We start from the raw sequence: 13,007 nt of genomic DNA, 5'->3' as shown, positions 1-13,007 counted from the left end.
AGTGGAGGGCGCCCCTGGGCTTCTCAGCTCTGTGGGTAATGGGCGCCAACAAGGAGGGGCCAGGTTCCCAAGACTCCCACCTGTTTTACGTGGCCCCCTCCTCTCCCCACCTCTGTCCACCTACCTCTGCCTCTTACCATTCTGCCTCCATTTCCCTCGCAGTCAGCGTGGAGCCTCCACTCCCACGCCCCCCCGCCCTCCCCCAGCCTCTGCCTCCACCTCTGAGCCCTACCCATGCTTGTGACCTTGCTATTCTGGGCCTTGTGTCCTGTGTGGAGATGGACAGGAGACAGCTGGGCTCACAGGCTGCTCAGGCTGGGGGCTCGCCTGGGGAAGCCTGCTGGCTCGCCCAGTTTTATCTAATCCCTGGGACTCCCCCAAACCTTGGCCTCAGGAGACGGGGTCTGAATGGGCTTTGCAAAGGTGGGCATGCTTTGGGGCTCTGGGTGCGATAGTCTCAACACGAGATGGCCCGTGAAGGCTGCGTGCCCGCGCGCTAGCAGGGCCTGATCCTCCTCATCTAGCGACAACTGGTGTGTCGGCTCCCCCTTCCCCTAAGCCCAGCCGGCCCTCTGGGACTCGCCTTCTGAAGATGGGTGGGGGAGAAGTTCAAGGACCCCCCCCACACCCCAAGATTTGCATGTCTTGGCTGGAGGAGCCTAAGAGACTACTTCCCTCCCATCCTCTGTGGTTGTTCAGCTGAAGTTCAGAACTGGTCAGGGATTGGCTCAGCTCTGCGTGGCTTTCACAGACCTCCCATTCTCAGCTTCAGCCTTCAGATAGGAGGGGAAAAACACCTTCCATCTCTGGGCCTGGAGACCCCCGTGGCGTGGCGTGGCGTGGCATCCACAAGCAAGGGCCTCCCTGCTCAGCCTCCTTCGGGGCAGTTCACACCCCCAGCCTCTCTGAGGGAGATCGTTCCGCGGCTCTTGGTTGTCCCTCTCTGGCGTCAGTCAGGTCCCCGCTCTGGGAAGTTGATGGAGGTAGAAAGGACTAACCTTAAGGTCCCTGTTGGCAGCAGCGTCCTGCAAAGCCTGCCTCCTTTCCTCAGCTCCATGCACTCCGCTCCCTGGAACCTGTGATCCGTCCAGCCTTCTCCCCTTTCTCCATGTTTGGGCATTCCTGCTGCTGGAGACTGAGCCCGTCCCTCCTCTAGGTGCTGTCAGGGAGCAGCCAGCCGCCAAAAGGCTTGGCAGATGCCGAACCCCACTGGGGCCTAAAAGCTGGGGGGGTGCTGGGCCAGGTGGAGGTGCCTGTGGATGGAGACTCATATGCCCGTTGTCTGAGCCCCACTGCAGGTCACAGCAGGATTCTGCTTCAGGGCAGGTTTTGTTGAAACCCTGAGGAGGAGGGAGGGAGTACCCTGTCCATGTGTCCTCAACTCACCCGGAAGGCTGCCCTCCCCGAAATCCAGGAGGAGAAAGGGATGAGTGGGGGGGCCAAATCCTTAAATGCCCTCCCCCCCTGCTGGCCACAAAAGTCGGGTTTCCCTTGCCTTTGCCCGCTGCCCCCTGTGCCACTGTCTGCTTAGCAGCTGGGCGCCCGAGGGAAGCAGCCTTGAGACCCACTCAGTCAATGGCCTATAATCCTCACCATTTCAGGAAACTGAGGAAGGACTTGAGGTCAGGGTGGCGAGGCTGCTTTTCCCCTCACTGACCTTTCACCACTGCTCTCACTGAACGTCTCTCCTCTCTCTGCCATCCTTCCCTCCCCCACCCATACCCCAGGCTACCCTCTGCTCCTCCAGCAGCTGCCCTGGTAATAACCAAAAGATGCCCCCATCCCAGAGCAGGGGTGGGGGTGGGGGGCTCGGAGCAGCTGCTTCTGCGAGGAAGCTGACACCAAGGCCAGCCGCTCAGTGACAACTTGTGGCTTTGCACCCAGCCCTGGGCCCCCACCCACCTGGCTGCCACATGCCAGCTCCCTGCTGTCTCTTTTCCCCACTGCTCCTCAGACTTCCTTCTGACCCTGGCAGCTCTCTCTCTGCTCCCCCAGCTCTGGTCTGTCCTTATTTCCCCCAGACGTGTCCCCATCAGTCTGCCCTCTCCCCACACCTTTGGCCTGGAGCCTCTGTTTTATCCAGCTTCCCCAGCACCCTTTCCTGGATGCCCCTTCCCTCCTGCTGCTTCCCAGGGGGTGTGCCCAGGGCCTGGACATACAACTCTGGTCCTCACTCCCCTTGAGCGCAGATACTTCAGGGCCAGGTGGAGTGCAGAGCGTAAGCCATGTGGGGTCTGCCAGGGAAACCCCTTAGGTTACAGAGAGCACAGTATGGGACCGAGGCGACCCTTCTTCCATGACTTGGGGTGACCCCCACCCCCATCCTGAAACATTTATCCCTCCCCCTCTGCCATCAGCACATTCTGTAGCCTCTTGGGTTACCTTGCTGCCTGGGTATCCCATTTTCTTGCGGGGGGTGGGATTCACTGTCAGAGATGGGGGGGGCTGGAGGCTATGTTCCCAGAGGCTGAGTTAGAGCGATGTGGGGGGGGAGTTTAGGGGAGAGACAGGCAGTCCTGGCTTTGCTCGTTGGGCCTGGACACTAAATCCCCTGTTGATGGCTGCGGCAACCCCTCCCTAGGGTAGGGTTACCATCTTTACCCTGTCCCCTTGACCCCCTCCCTTCCCAGCTTCCCCTCGTCCCTCTAGAGCCACTTCCTTTGGCCCCCAAAGGATGTTCTCCCCTTCTTCAATCCCCTGAAAGATGGAATATCTCTGCTGCCCTTTCAACAAACTAGGTGAAGAGGGAGGCTGGCAGGTTCAGAGTGGACAAGATGGGACGCAGGGGTGGGGGTGGGGTGTGAGGAAAGTGCACGGTGAAGGCCTGAGAGTAGAAGTGGGCTTCAGGGAAGAACTGGTGGGATGAGTTTGGAATAGGAAATTCAGTGCAACTGAGGAAGCTGAGGCAATGGGGGAGGGGTCCGTAGCAGAAGACAGAAAGTGAAGTCTCTGCCCCCCTTCCCTGGGGCCGGGGCCATCTTAGCTTCCCTCATGAGTGACATCTCAGGCTGCAGCCCCACTGTTCCCCCTCTGTCAGCAGAAATATCTCTCTCTTCTGACCCCTCCTGCTGGTGTCTCAGCCAGCCAATCCCTGATCTGGGGGAGGGGGGAGCCTGGCCCCCCCTACTCCCTCATAAGGGACCAGCTGGGGGCTGGGGGGTGGCCGGCTGCTACAAGTGGGACGGGGGTCAGAGCTTCGTGGAAGGAAGAAAAACCTGGGGGGGGGCAGGAGAGAAAAAAGAAGAAGCCCAGACAGACAGGCAGGTGGACACACTGAGGAAGGCCCCCCACACGTGAGAGCCCCCCTAGAAGAAACACACGGCCCCCTGGCCCCCAGGAAGGGAGCACAATGGAGGGTGCACACTCCAAGAGCACAGAAGAATGTTTGGCCTATTTTGGGGTGAGCGAGACTACAGGCCTCACCCCGGACCAAGTTAAGCGGCATCTGGAGAAATATGGCCCCAATGGTAAGTGTGCCTTGGAGGCTGGTAATGCCCTCCCGCACACGCGCAGCACACACGCATACTCACACTCACACGCACTGGAGTCTCCCCCTCTGGGGTATCTTAGGGAAGAGCTGGGTCCAATGACTGCAGCGGTAAGAGGATAGGGAACAGGATATGGAGAAAACGGGGTCCCTGAGACCCAGAGTTTTGGGAGGTTTTTATGGGATGACCTTGGAGAACCTCAGATGCCCTTTCGATGGCCTGATTCTCTTACCTTAGCCACAAAATCCTGGGTGTGTGTGGGGGGGCATCAGACAGAACCCCAAATGAACGTGTCCTTTTCTTCTTTTTCCCTGGGTAGAGCTCCCTGCTGAGGAAGGTAAGTTACTGAAATCCCTGAGCTGTCATAAATGACCCCCCTCCCCTCTGGGCCCCACTCCCTTTTCCCTGCCTCTCCCTGTTCACTCCTGGGGCAAATATCCCTCCCCAAGGGTTTGAGCCTGGCTGGGGGCAGAAGTTTCCAGGCACTTTCTCCTTGGGCATCCAGCCCTTGAACAACTGCCCGCCACTTGGAGGAGCCCGTTCGTGGCGTCCTGGCAAGCTCCCTCAGCCCTTCTCTCACTTCCAAGTGGTCTGCCCGTCGCCCACAACCGTCCCGCTCCAGGCTGGAAGTCAGGGCGCCCTCAGTCCCTGGCCCCCAGTTTGCACCTGGAGTCCCGGCTTTGGCCTGGGCAAGTTCCTTCATCTCTCTGAGGCTCGGTTCCACTAGACCTTAACCCCGGGGACGCCCTCCCCTTGCCTCTCCCCCCAGGGAAATCCCTGTGGGAGTTGGTGGTAGAGCAGTTTGAAGACCTCCTGGTGCGAATCCTTCTCCTGGCCGCCTGCATCTCCTTTGTGAGTGTAGTGGATGGAGCCTCTGGGGTTGGCTGCGGGTGCGGGGATCTGGAGAGGGTGCCGTGGGTGGGGAGGGCTCCAAAGCCGAGGCCCCCCTCGTCCAAGCCCTCGGCATCCTATCCTGCAGACCAGAACTGACGGGGGTGGGGGGTGGGTTGCTGATTTGCGCCCTCTGTCCTCCCCACACCCCGCAGGGAAGTTTTATTTTAAGCTTTAACGGTGTTCTCAGCCAAAACACTGAAGCTAAGCCACCCCCCGAAGCTTCCAGGGCTCCGAAGGCTCGGGTTACCCCCTTGAGCGAAGGGCTCCCCGGCTCCGTCGCTGCGGCCACTCGGGGGCGCCACTACTCCCTGGGTGCCCGAGGCGCAGGAGCCTCTCCACCAATCCCCGAGCCTCCTGGCGCCGCTGCCCCGCCCTCCTGGCGCTGATTGGCCGAGGCAATGCCCCTCTTAGAGGCGGGAAAGCTGCTGGTGCGAGGGTGACTCCAAAGGCTCCCGGAGGCGCAGACCCCTCACTTGTCGCTGGCCTTGCTTCTCTGCCCCCCAACAGGGCTGGAAATCCTGGGATCGCCTTCCTCCCCAGACTGGCCTGACTTTCCCCTTCCCCGCCCTCCCTGGGCCCCTCCAGCCTCAGGGCTGCCCCGCCCGCTGCTCAGGGTCCTGCCACCGGTCCTTGCCTGGGGCTCCCTTCGGCGCCCACCGTGCCAGCACTCAGTCGACCCTGCAATGTGGAGTTTCTTCCTTATCATCTTAGTCCTGTTGGAAAACAAGCCTCCGGAGGCAAAACAGTCTCCCCGTCCCCTGGTCTCCTTCATGCAGGCCTGTGGGCCCCTGAGCACCAGCTGGCAGGGCCTCACTTCTCCCTTCTCAGATTTGCTCCTTGACATTTGCCTGTGGCTGTTGCCTTTGCAACAGCTGGGGTGGGGTGGGGTGTGTACAGGAGGCCCCGTAACACTATCCCGCCCCCCTCCTGCTCCCTCATGAAATCGGAGCTTCCCTGCCTTGGGCTGTGGGGGAGGGCTGTGGGTGGGCCAGGCGCCCGCCTGCGCAGACCGCAGGGTTTTTCCTATTGAGTTGTGGCTCCCCTGGGTTGGATGTGGCTGTGGGGGTAGTTGGCCCGGGTGCCCCCTGAGCTTTGTTTACAAGCCAGCAGCTCTGTCAGGGAAACCTGAAAGCGTTCCTCGGTAATCCCTGCGGGGTGCAGGTCTGTGCCCGCCTGGCGGTGCTGCGTCCGCAATGGCAGTGCGTGTGCGTATGTGCGCGCGTCCTGGAGTGTTAGAGCGGCAGACCCTTGCGCGGCTGCGCGCCCGGTGAGGCCCGGCCCTTTCTTTGCTCCTGCACGAGTTCTCACCTCCGTTGGCTTTCTTTACCTGTTTAAGGGCCTCTCTCACCTGTGATTCTCCCTTCTCCTGCTTCCCAGGTGCTGGCCTGGTTTGAGGAAGGTGAGGAGACCGTCACTGCGTTTGTTGAACCCTTTGTCATCCTCTTGATTCTCATTGCCAATGCCATCGTGGGGGTTTGGCAGGTTAGCTTCCACCCCGTTTCATTGCTTCGTGTCCTGCCGCTGAACATGAGGCCCCATTCACCCGCCCCCCATCACTTCCCTTGGGCTTGCCTTGTTTTCTGGTCCTATTGCTCAGTTTGTAAATGGGACGGAGTGTGGGCAAGAGGTGGGAGCTGGTGTTCCCACTGTCACTCGCTGGCTGTATAACTCTGGGCAAATTCCTTAATCTGTCTGAGGCTCGGTTTCCTCATCCATAAAATGGGGCTAATAATCCTGTCCCTTCGAGTTGTGGTGAAATATAAAAAGATGATGAGTGTAAAGGTGCCTGGCATATAGTAGGTGTTCAATAAATGCTAGTTTGAGTTTCTTCTTTCTATTACCACCCTCTACTTTTCCTGTCCCCTGCTTTCTGATTTTCTTTGATTCTCTTTTCTTCTCTCCCAAAACCCCCTAAATTGTTTTTAGCCATAAGCGACAGGTTCTTGAACACATACACACACCGACTCTCCTGGGGGGGGGGGGGTTGTCTACTCCCCTGCATAACCTCCCTCTTCCTCACTGGTGTCCCTATTGTCCCCAGGACTCTGACCCCTGCTCTGCCATCCCGACACTGCGCCCCCCACCCTCCCCTGCCCAACTCCTGCCCTTCCTCAACCTTCCTCCCTCTGATGACCTCCACCCTGTCCTGCCAGGAGCGTAATGCAGAGAACGCCATCGAGGCCCTGAAGGAATATGAACCCGAGATGGGGAAAGTCTACCGGGCGGACCGAAAGTCGGTGCAAAGGATCAAGGCCCGGGACATCGTTCCTGGGGACATAGTGGAGGTGGCTGGTGAGTGATGGGAACGAGCGGTCCAGGACGGGAGGCCTTGGGTTCGAGGCCAGGACGATGTGTCTGCTGGAGGTGGGGGCTGGGCTTCTGGCGTCCAGGAGGTTGCCAGGCTGGAGGAGTCTTTGCTTCTCCTTCCCAGACTCCTCAGGAGGTCACCCCAGGGCACTGTGGCCACAGCACCCCCTCCCCGTCAGAGTCTCTGCAGGAACAGCCAGTCCTGTCCCTGAAGCTGCAAGCAGACCCCCACTTCCCCTCCCCTCACCCAGCACTTGCAAGCAACAGGTGGAACCCAGGCCCTGCCAATGGTCCTGTCTCCACCCCCCTCCTGAGGCCTGGCCTCCCCCCCCAAGCTTGGTCAGCCTTAAATCTTGACCTCTCAGTGCCCTTGAGGCCTCTCAAAGGGGAAGGAGTGAGGGGAGAAGGGAGGAGGGGGGCCAAAGGCTCAAGCCCCCGACCATGTAAGGGAAACTCAGGCCCCAGCAGAGAGCACGGGACCTGGGAAGCGAGCTCAAGGAGGGGCCCCGCCTCTCCAGTGAGGGACACTTAATGCCTGACCAGGGAGGGGTGGGGGCCGGGTAGCTAAGATTACTGGGATTCTGCCCCCTTCAGCGGTTTTTATATTTGCCCTGTGCAGGCCTCCCCGTATCTCTGGGCCCCTGGCATAAGGGAATGTGTCTTTCTCAGCCGGCTTCCCTCCTCTAGACACCTACGTGGCTGCCATGGGAACCTTGGGGAGAAGAAGGGAGGGCGGGCTGAAGACCCCAGCGCCCCATCCCCAGGCTGCCCTGCTACGGTGACAGTTTGGAGTCAGCACCATGAATGTCTATAAATATCACTTGGGCTTGGGTGACAGGGTGTCCCGCCCAGCTCCACGGCCACCCTCCTCCCTTGGCCGTCCGTCGGCTTCCTCTGGCACAGGAGGAGGCACCCTAGAAACAGGGGGAAGGAAACCCATGGAACCCTGTCCCCAGTACCATCCTGGGCACCAGGCAGGATTGGGCAGCGGTCCTGGGAAGAATGCGGCCTCCTCAAAGGTCTCAAGTCTGGTGGGGCGTGGGCTCTGCAGCCTCCCCCACAGCGGCTTCTGTCCTGACCCTGACTTCCCGGCCTCTCCCTAGGCCTCCCCCCACGGCCCAGCTCTCTGCTGGCTGTTGCTTCACTGTCCCCTGACTGCCCGTTCCCTGCAGGCCTCCCCTTCTCTCCTGCCTGCCTCCCCCCGCCCTCACTCCCCCAGCTTCCTGCCCTCCCTCAGGTGCTCAGAGGGGCAGCAGGTTTCAGGTGTGTCCTCTCCATGTGCACCTGTGTCCCCCTGCCCCAGCCTTCCTCCCTCTCCTCCTGCACCTTCCCTTCTCATACTCCCCTCTCACTCGCTCTCTCCTGCTTCTGGCTCCACCTTTTGTTGACATTTTCTTGGGTTTCTTCCGGCCTCCCCGACTGTTCCACCTCATTCGCTTCCCCCAGCACCTGTCTCCCCAAGTCATCCTGTTTTCTGTAGTTCTTTCTTGCCTTTCCTTCCTCGCCTTTCTCACTCTTGCCCCTCTCTGTTTTTGTTTCTTGTGATACAACTGGATTGTTCCCAGTTTTCTTTTCTGTCATTCCACGTACATTTATTGAGCACATACTATGTGCCAGACAGCGTGCCAGTCCCTCCCCTCACAGGGCTCATAGCCCAGTGGGGACAAAAGCTTACAAGGAGGGGGACAATTGGATGAATGTTAAGAGGGAGATGTTTGCTGGGGCGACAGGAGCACATGTGAGGGCCTGACTCGAGCCCGGGGTGAAGGGAGGCGCCCAGCCCGGGTGACCTCCCTAAGACCTGAAGGATGGAGGTGAGGTTGTTGGCCAAAGACCGGGTTTTTCTTAGGAAGGAAGAAACATCCTTTCCTAGCTGACCTCCTTCTCTGCTCTGTCCACAGTGGGGGACAAGGTCCCAGCCGATATCCGCATCCTTTCCATCAAGTCCACCACGCTCCGGGTGGACCAGTCTATCCTGACAGGTGTGTTGGGCTGGGTGGGAGGATGCATCGAGGGGTGTGGGGATGACGGTTTGCCAGGGCGGAGCTGGGTGGACAGACAGGAATGAAACTGTAGATGGAGGAAAGAGAACAGCCAGCAGTAGGGCCCCCTGCTGGCTCCGCAGGGGCAGTGACGTCAGCAAGACCGAATTGCAAGGGGTCATGGGAGAGGGTGGGACAGGTGTGCCATTGCCCAGGTAGCCCATCCCTTCCACGCAGACATAGGGACACCCTCACCCAGGGAACTGTCCTATCTCCTCGAAAGCCCACAAGTGAGGAACCGTAGATTGTAGGACAAGATGGAGGATTCAGATGCACTTAAAACACAGCTGCCTCTGTGTCTCCACTGGGGGAGAGAGAGGGCGAAGAGGCAGGGGCATTCCCGTGGTCCCCGGGGGCCAAGCTGGGCCAGCGCAGCGTGACTGCCTGAGCCCCTGCCGTCCAGACACAATGGACAGCACACTTTCACATACGCCAGCTTATTTGATTTCACCAAGGCCTTGTTCTGAAGTTTGTTGTTATCATGCCCATTTCACAGAAGAGCAAACAGGTTCTGGTTAAGTGATCCAAGGTCCTGCGGCCTGTAAACGATCAAGCCGGGGGTCGGGTCAAGGTCTTTTCACTCTACGTGCAATAGATTTCCCATGTGCCTCCCGCGGCTTCTTTCAGAGCCCAGACTTCCTCCAGGGCTGCTGCTTGGTCCTTACCAGCCCCTGTCCTGCCAAGCAGCGGGGTAGTTAGGGGTGGGACTAGGGTTTCCAGGCAGGAATTCCCGCCCGTTCTCAGGAAGTTTTTTCGTTTTCCTGTTCCCGAATCCCGAGATATAAACTGTTTTCTGTTCTCCACGATAAATCGTTTCCACAAAGTGACGACTGATAGTACCAACCACCTGGGTTCAAGGAGCCGATTTTCCCAATTTCCTGACCAACTTTTCTCGGGATTCGGGAACGGAAAAGGGAAAAAAATTCCTGAGAACAGGCGGGAATTCTGGCCCAGAAACCCTAGCGATAAATAGGAAAAATGTCTAACAGATACATTGTGAGTAGTACGTTTATTTCCCATTGTGGGTATTACTGGGTTCAAGGAGCCGATTTTCCCGATTCCTCAACCAACTTTTCTCAGGATTCGGGAACGGGAAAGCGAGAAAATTTCCCGAGAGCGGGCGGGAATTCCCGCCTGGAAACCCTAGGCGGGACCTATGGGAGAAGGACATGATAGCCTCTGAAACTCTCGTCCCTTTCTCCACAGGCGAGTCTGTCTCCGTCATCAAGCATACAGACCCTGTTCCTGACCCTCGAGCTGTCAACCAGGATAAAAAGAACATGCTTTTCTCGGTGAGCCTTCCAGGGACAGCTGTCGAGCGAGCCAGCCAGAGGCCCTGGTCTGGGACAGACGTCGCGGTGGGAGAAGAGGCAGGGTGCACGCGGCCTGACGCCGTGCCTCCCCTTCACCTTCCAGGGCACCAACATCGCAGCAGGCAAGGCCTTGGGCATCGTGGCCACTACCGGGGTGAGCACTGAGATTGGGAAGATCCGCGACCAGATGGCCGCCACCGAGCAGGACAAGACCCCCCTGCAGCAGAAGCTGGATGAGTTTGGGGAACAGCTTTCCAAGGTCATTTCCCTCATCTGCGTGGCTGTCTGGCTCATCAACATTGGTCACTTCAACGATCCCGTGCACGGCGGCTCCTGGTTCCGTGGTGCTATCTACTACTTTAAGATTGCCGTGGCCCTGGCTGTGGCTGCCATCCCAGAAGGTACGGCAGTCTCTCCCCCTCTCCCCCCTGTGGCCCATCTCCTCTGCAAAGACCCTTTCCCCCAGTGAGGTACCAAAGGCAGGTTCCAGGGATGGGGCGCTGAGGGCTTCGGGGGCCACTCTTTCCCGCCCCTATGACTGTTCCCTCCCCCCACAGGCCTTCCTGCCGTCATCACCACCTGCCTGGCCTTGGGCACCCGCCGGATGGCAAAGAAAAATGCCATCGTGAGGAGCTTGCCCTCTGTCGAGACTCTGGGCTGCACATCTGTCATCTGCTCCGACAAGACAGGCACCCTCACCACCAACCAGATGTCTGTCTGCAAGGTCAGAGAGGCGTGGGCACCTCCCCCTCAGAAGACTGCCCTTGGGTGAAACAAGCTCTCCAAAGGGAATTACCCCTTCAGCACTGACTGCTCTCATTTTGGCCTGGGAGAGCAATGCTCATAGGGCAGACAGAGTGTCATCCTGCCAACGATGACAGGGATCCAAGTGGCCCCAGTGCCCCAGCCAGATAGGTCCTGACAGCCACCCTCGGGTGCAAGACACCGCCCTGGGTTATCACTAATTTGCCCCGTCAGGGGAAGGTCTCCTTCACCCCATTTTCCAGAGTAGGAAACTGAGGCCCTGGGAGATTCTGTGGAATTAATAAGTAGCAGAATTGAGTTTCAAGCCCACGTCTGTCTGGCCCCAGAGTTGCTACCTGGGAAGTGGGGCGGGGAGGAGACTGCCCTCAGATGGCTATCCACAGAGGGGCACAGGGAGCCCAGCCACACGGATCTCCAACAGTATTTCCTAAACCAAGGCTCTTAGTCTTTTCTGGGCCTCAGACTTGCTGGCAGTCTGGACCTCTTCTCAGTCTACTATTTTCAATGTGTCCATAAACTATGTAGGATTCCGCCTTAAACATATATCCCATTACAGAGGAAACTGATGATGGAAATACAGTTATCAAGCTATTTAAAGAACAAATTTGTGATTTGGTAGCACTTCTTCTTTATGAAGGCATCGTGGGGCTGAGAACCCCCATAATGCAGTGATGAGCCACAATGCTATTTTGAGAGCTCAGCATCTGAGATTATATTGGTGGCAAAGACACAGGTTTCGCGAATAAGAATCGAGTTCTTTGCCTGTATTTATAATTGGAAGGCAATGCTAAGTGTCAGAGAGAAAAATTAAAGGTGTCTTTTTTTTTTTTTTTTTGCCATCAGACCCCCTTGGCAGGGGTGGGGTGATCCTGGACCCCAGGCAAAGAACCCCTGCCCTACACAGAGTTCTTGGAATAGCATGTCCAGGAAATATAAATGGTTCTGGGCATCTGGAGTATGTGGTCAGACCACAGCGACACAAGCTGTGCCCTTTTGAAAGCTCCCCTCTGGGCATTGCCTACACACCTTCCCTCAGCCTTGTGCAGCTGGGCTCCCATCACGTTCCATAAAAACGAACTCACTGCCCATGCTTGAAAGTCGGGAGGCTTCATAGGAAAATAACCTGAATTTCTAGCTGTTCCTGCGAAGCTCGAAGATCTGGCCACACGTGGCTGGCTGGCGCTGCGGAAGGGCCGTGTGCTAACTGGTGGCCTGAAGCCGCAGTCCCCCCCACACCTCCGTACGCGTGTCTGATTTTATTCACTGGTCTAAAAGAGCCGCCAGCATCGCCGGCATAACTTGTTTTAAAGCCACTCACACAGTCATGGGGGACGGTGGCAAGACAGTGATGGAAGAAGGGAGGACGCAGGAAGGAGAAGGAGAGGCCAGTGGGGGGGTGGAAAGTCCAGATGGTTTGCACAGGTGGCTGGATGAGGCGTTAGGATCCGAGCCGCCCTCAGCCTGCCTCGGGGGTGGGCACAGCTAGACATCGGCCTACGTCACCTTGTCCCCTGCAGATGTTCATCATTGACAAGGTGGATGGGGACTCCTGCGTGCTGAACGAGTTCTCCATCACTGGTTCCACTTACGCTCCAGAAGGAGAGGTGTAAGTCCCCCCGAGTCCACTCCCCAGCAGCTCATGCCCCCTCCACACACGTCCCACCTCTCTCCCGGGGCCCTCCCGCTAGCGCTGTCCTCCTCTCTCTCTCTTCTTCCTTCCCTGACCTTGTTCTGTCTCCCACCTGGTCTCCACGGTGGTTGCCATCTCCCTGCCGGCCTCGCCGCTTTCCCCAGGCTGTCTCTGCATCTCATTCCCTATTCTTCTCGACTTGTCTCTTTCCCTGCCTTCTTCCCTTGCCCCGCTGCCAGCTTGAAGAACGATAAGCCAGTTCGAGCAGGGCAGTATGATGGGCTGGTGGAGCTGGCCACCATCTGTGCCCTCTGCAATGACTCGTCCTTGGACTTCAATGAGGTAACACTCCTGAAGCCATCCCTCCTTCCCCTTCCAACTGACTCCAAGTCCAGGCGTCCTCAACAGGTCGCAAGGAACGGGTCATGGGAATGGGGTCCCTTGTGCCATGTTCTCCTGGGTGTGAGAGGACGGGAGTGGCTTGCTCCCGTCCCCTTCTAGGTGGAAGGTGGGTATGGCAGGTGGGAGCAAGGGGCCAGGAGCCCAGGGCACTTACTTCCTCTTGGTC

At 58.3% G+C, this 13,007-nt stretch overlaps 1 protein-coding gene across 3 annotated transcripts in view; it reads left to right on the top strand.

Annotated features, from left to right (window-relative positions):
• Positions 1-3,161: 3,161 nt before the first annotated feature.
• The window catches only part of ATP2A1 (ATPase sarcoplasmic/endoplasmic reticulum Ca2+ transporting 1), a 15,696-nt gene continuing 5,850 nt past the window's right edge, over positions 3,162-13,007 (top strand). For 2 of the 3 annotated variants that reach the window (XM_074322896.2, XM_019754695.3), the window contains exons 1-11: positions 3,162-3,467; positions 3,808-3,825; positions 4,258-4,340; positions 5,760-5,864; positions 6,536-6,674; positions 8,591-8,671; positions 9,938-10,023; positions 10,148-10,445; positions 10,602-10,768; positions 12,327-12,415; positions 12,679-12,781. In XM_074322896.2, the coding sequence (XP_074178997.1) occupies positions 3,350-3,467; positions 3,808-3,825; positions 4,258-4,340; positions 5,760-5,864; positions 6,536-6,674; positions 8,591-8,671; positions 9,938-10,023; positions 10,148-10,445; positions 10,602-10,768; positions 12,327-12,415; positions 12,679-12,781 (1,287 nt within the window). In that variant the 5' untranslated portion in view covers positions 3,162-3,349. Of the gene's footprint in view, positions 3,468-3,807; positions 3,826-4,257; positions 4,341-4,821; positions 5,650-5,759; positions 5,865-6,535; positions 6,675-8,590; positions 8,672-9,937; positions 10,024-10,147; positions 10,446-10,601; positions 10,769-12,326; positions 12,416-12,678; positions 12,782-13,007 lie in introns of those variants that run through there. The other variant, XM_088801406.1, reaches the window with a different exon arrangement.

This window comes from Rhinolophus sinicus, chromosome 10 (assembly GCF_057876585.1).
Source record: "Rhinolophus sinicus isolate RSI-liver-muscle chromosome 10, RSI-T2T, whole genome shotgun sequence".
Lineage (NCBI taxonomy): Eukaryota > Metazoa > Chordata > Mammalia > Chiroptera > Rhinolophidae > Rhinolophus > Rhinolophus sinicus.
Note: the sequence above shows the minus strand (reverse complement) of the source record. Positions and strands in the feature narration are given on the sequence as shown.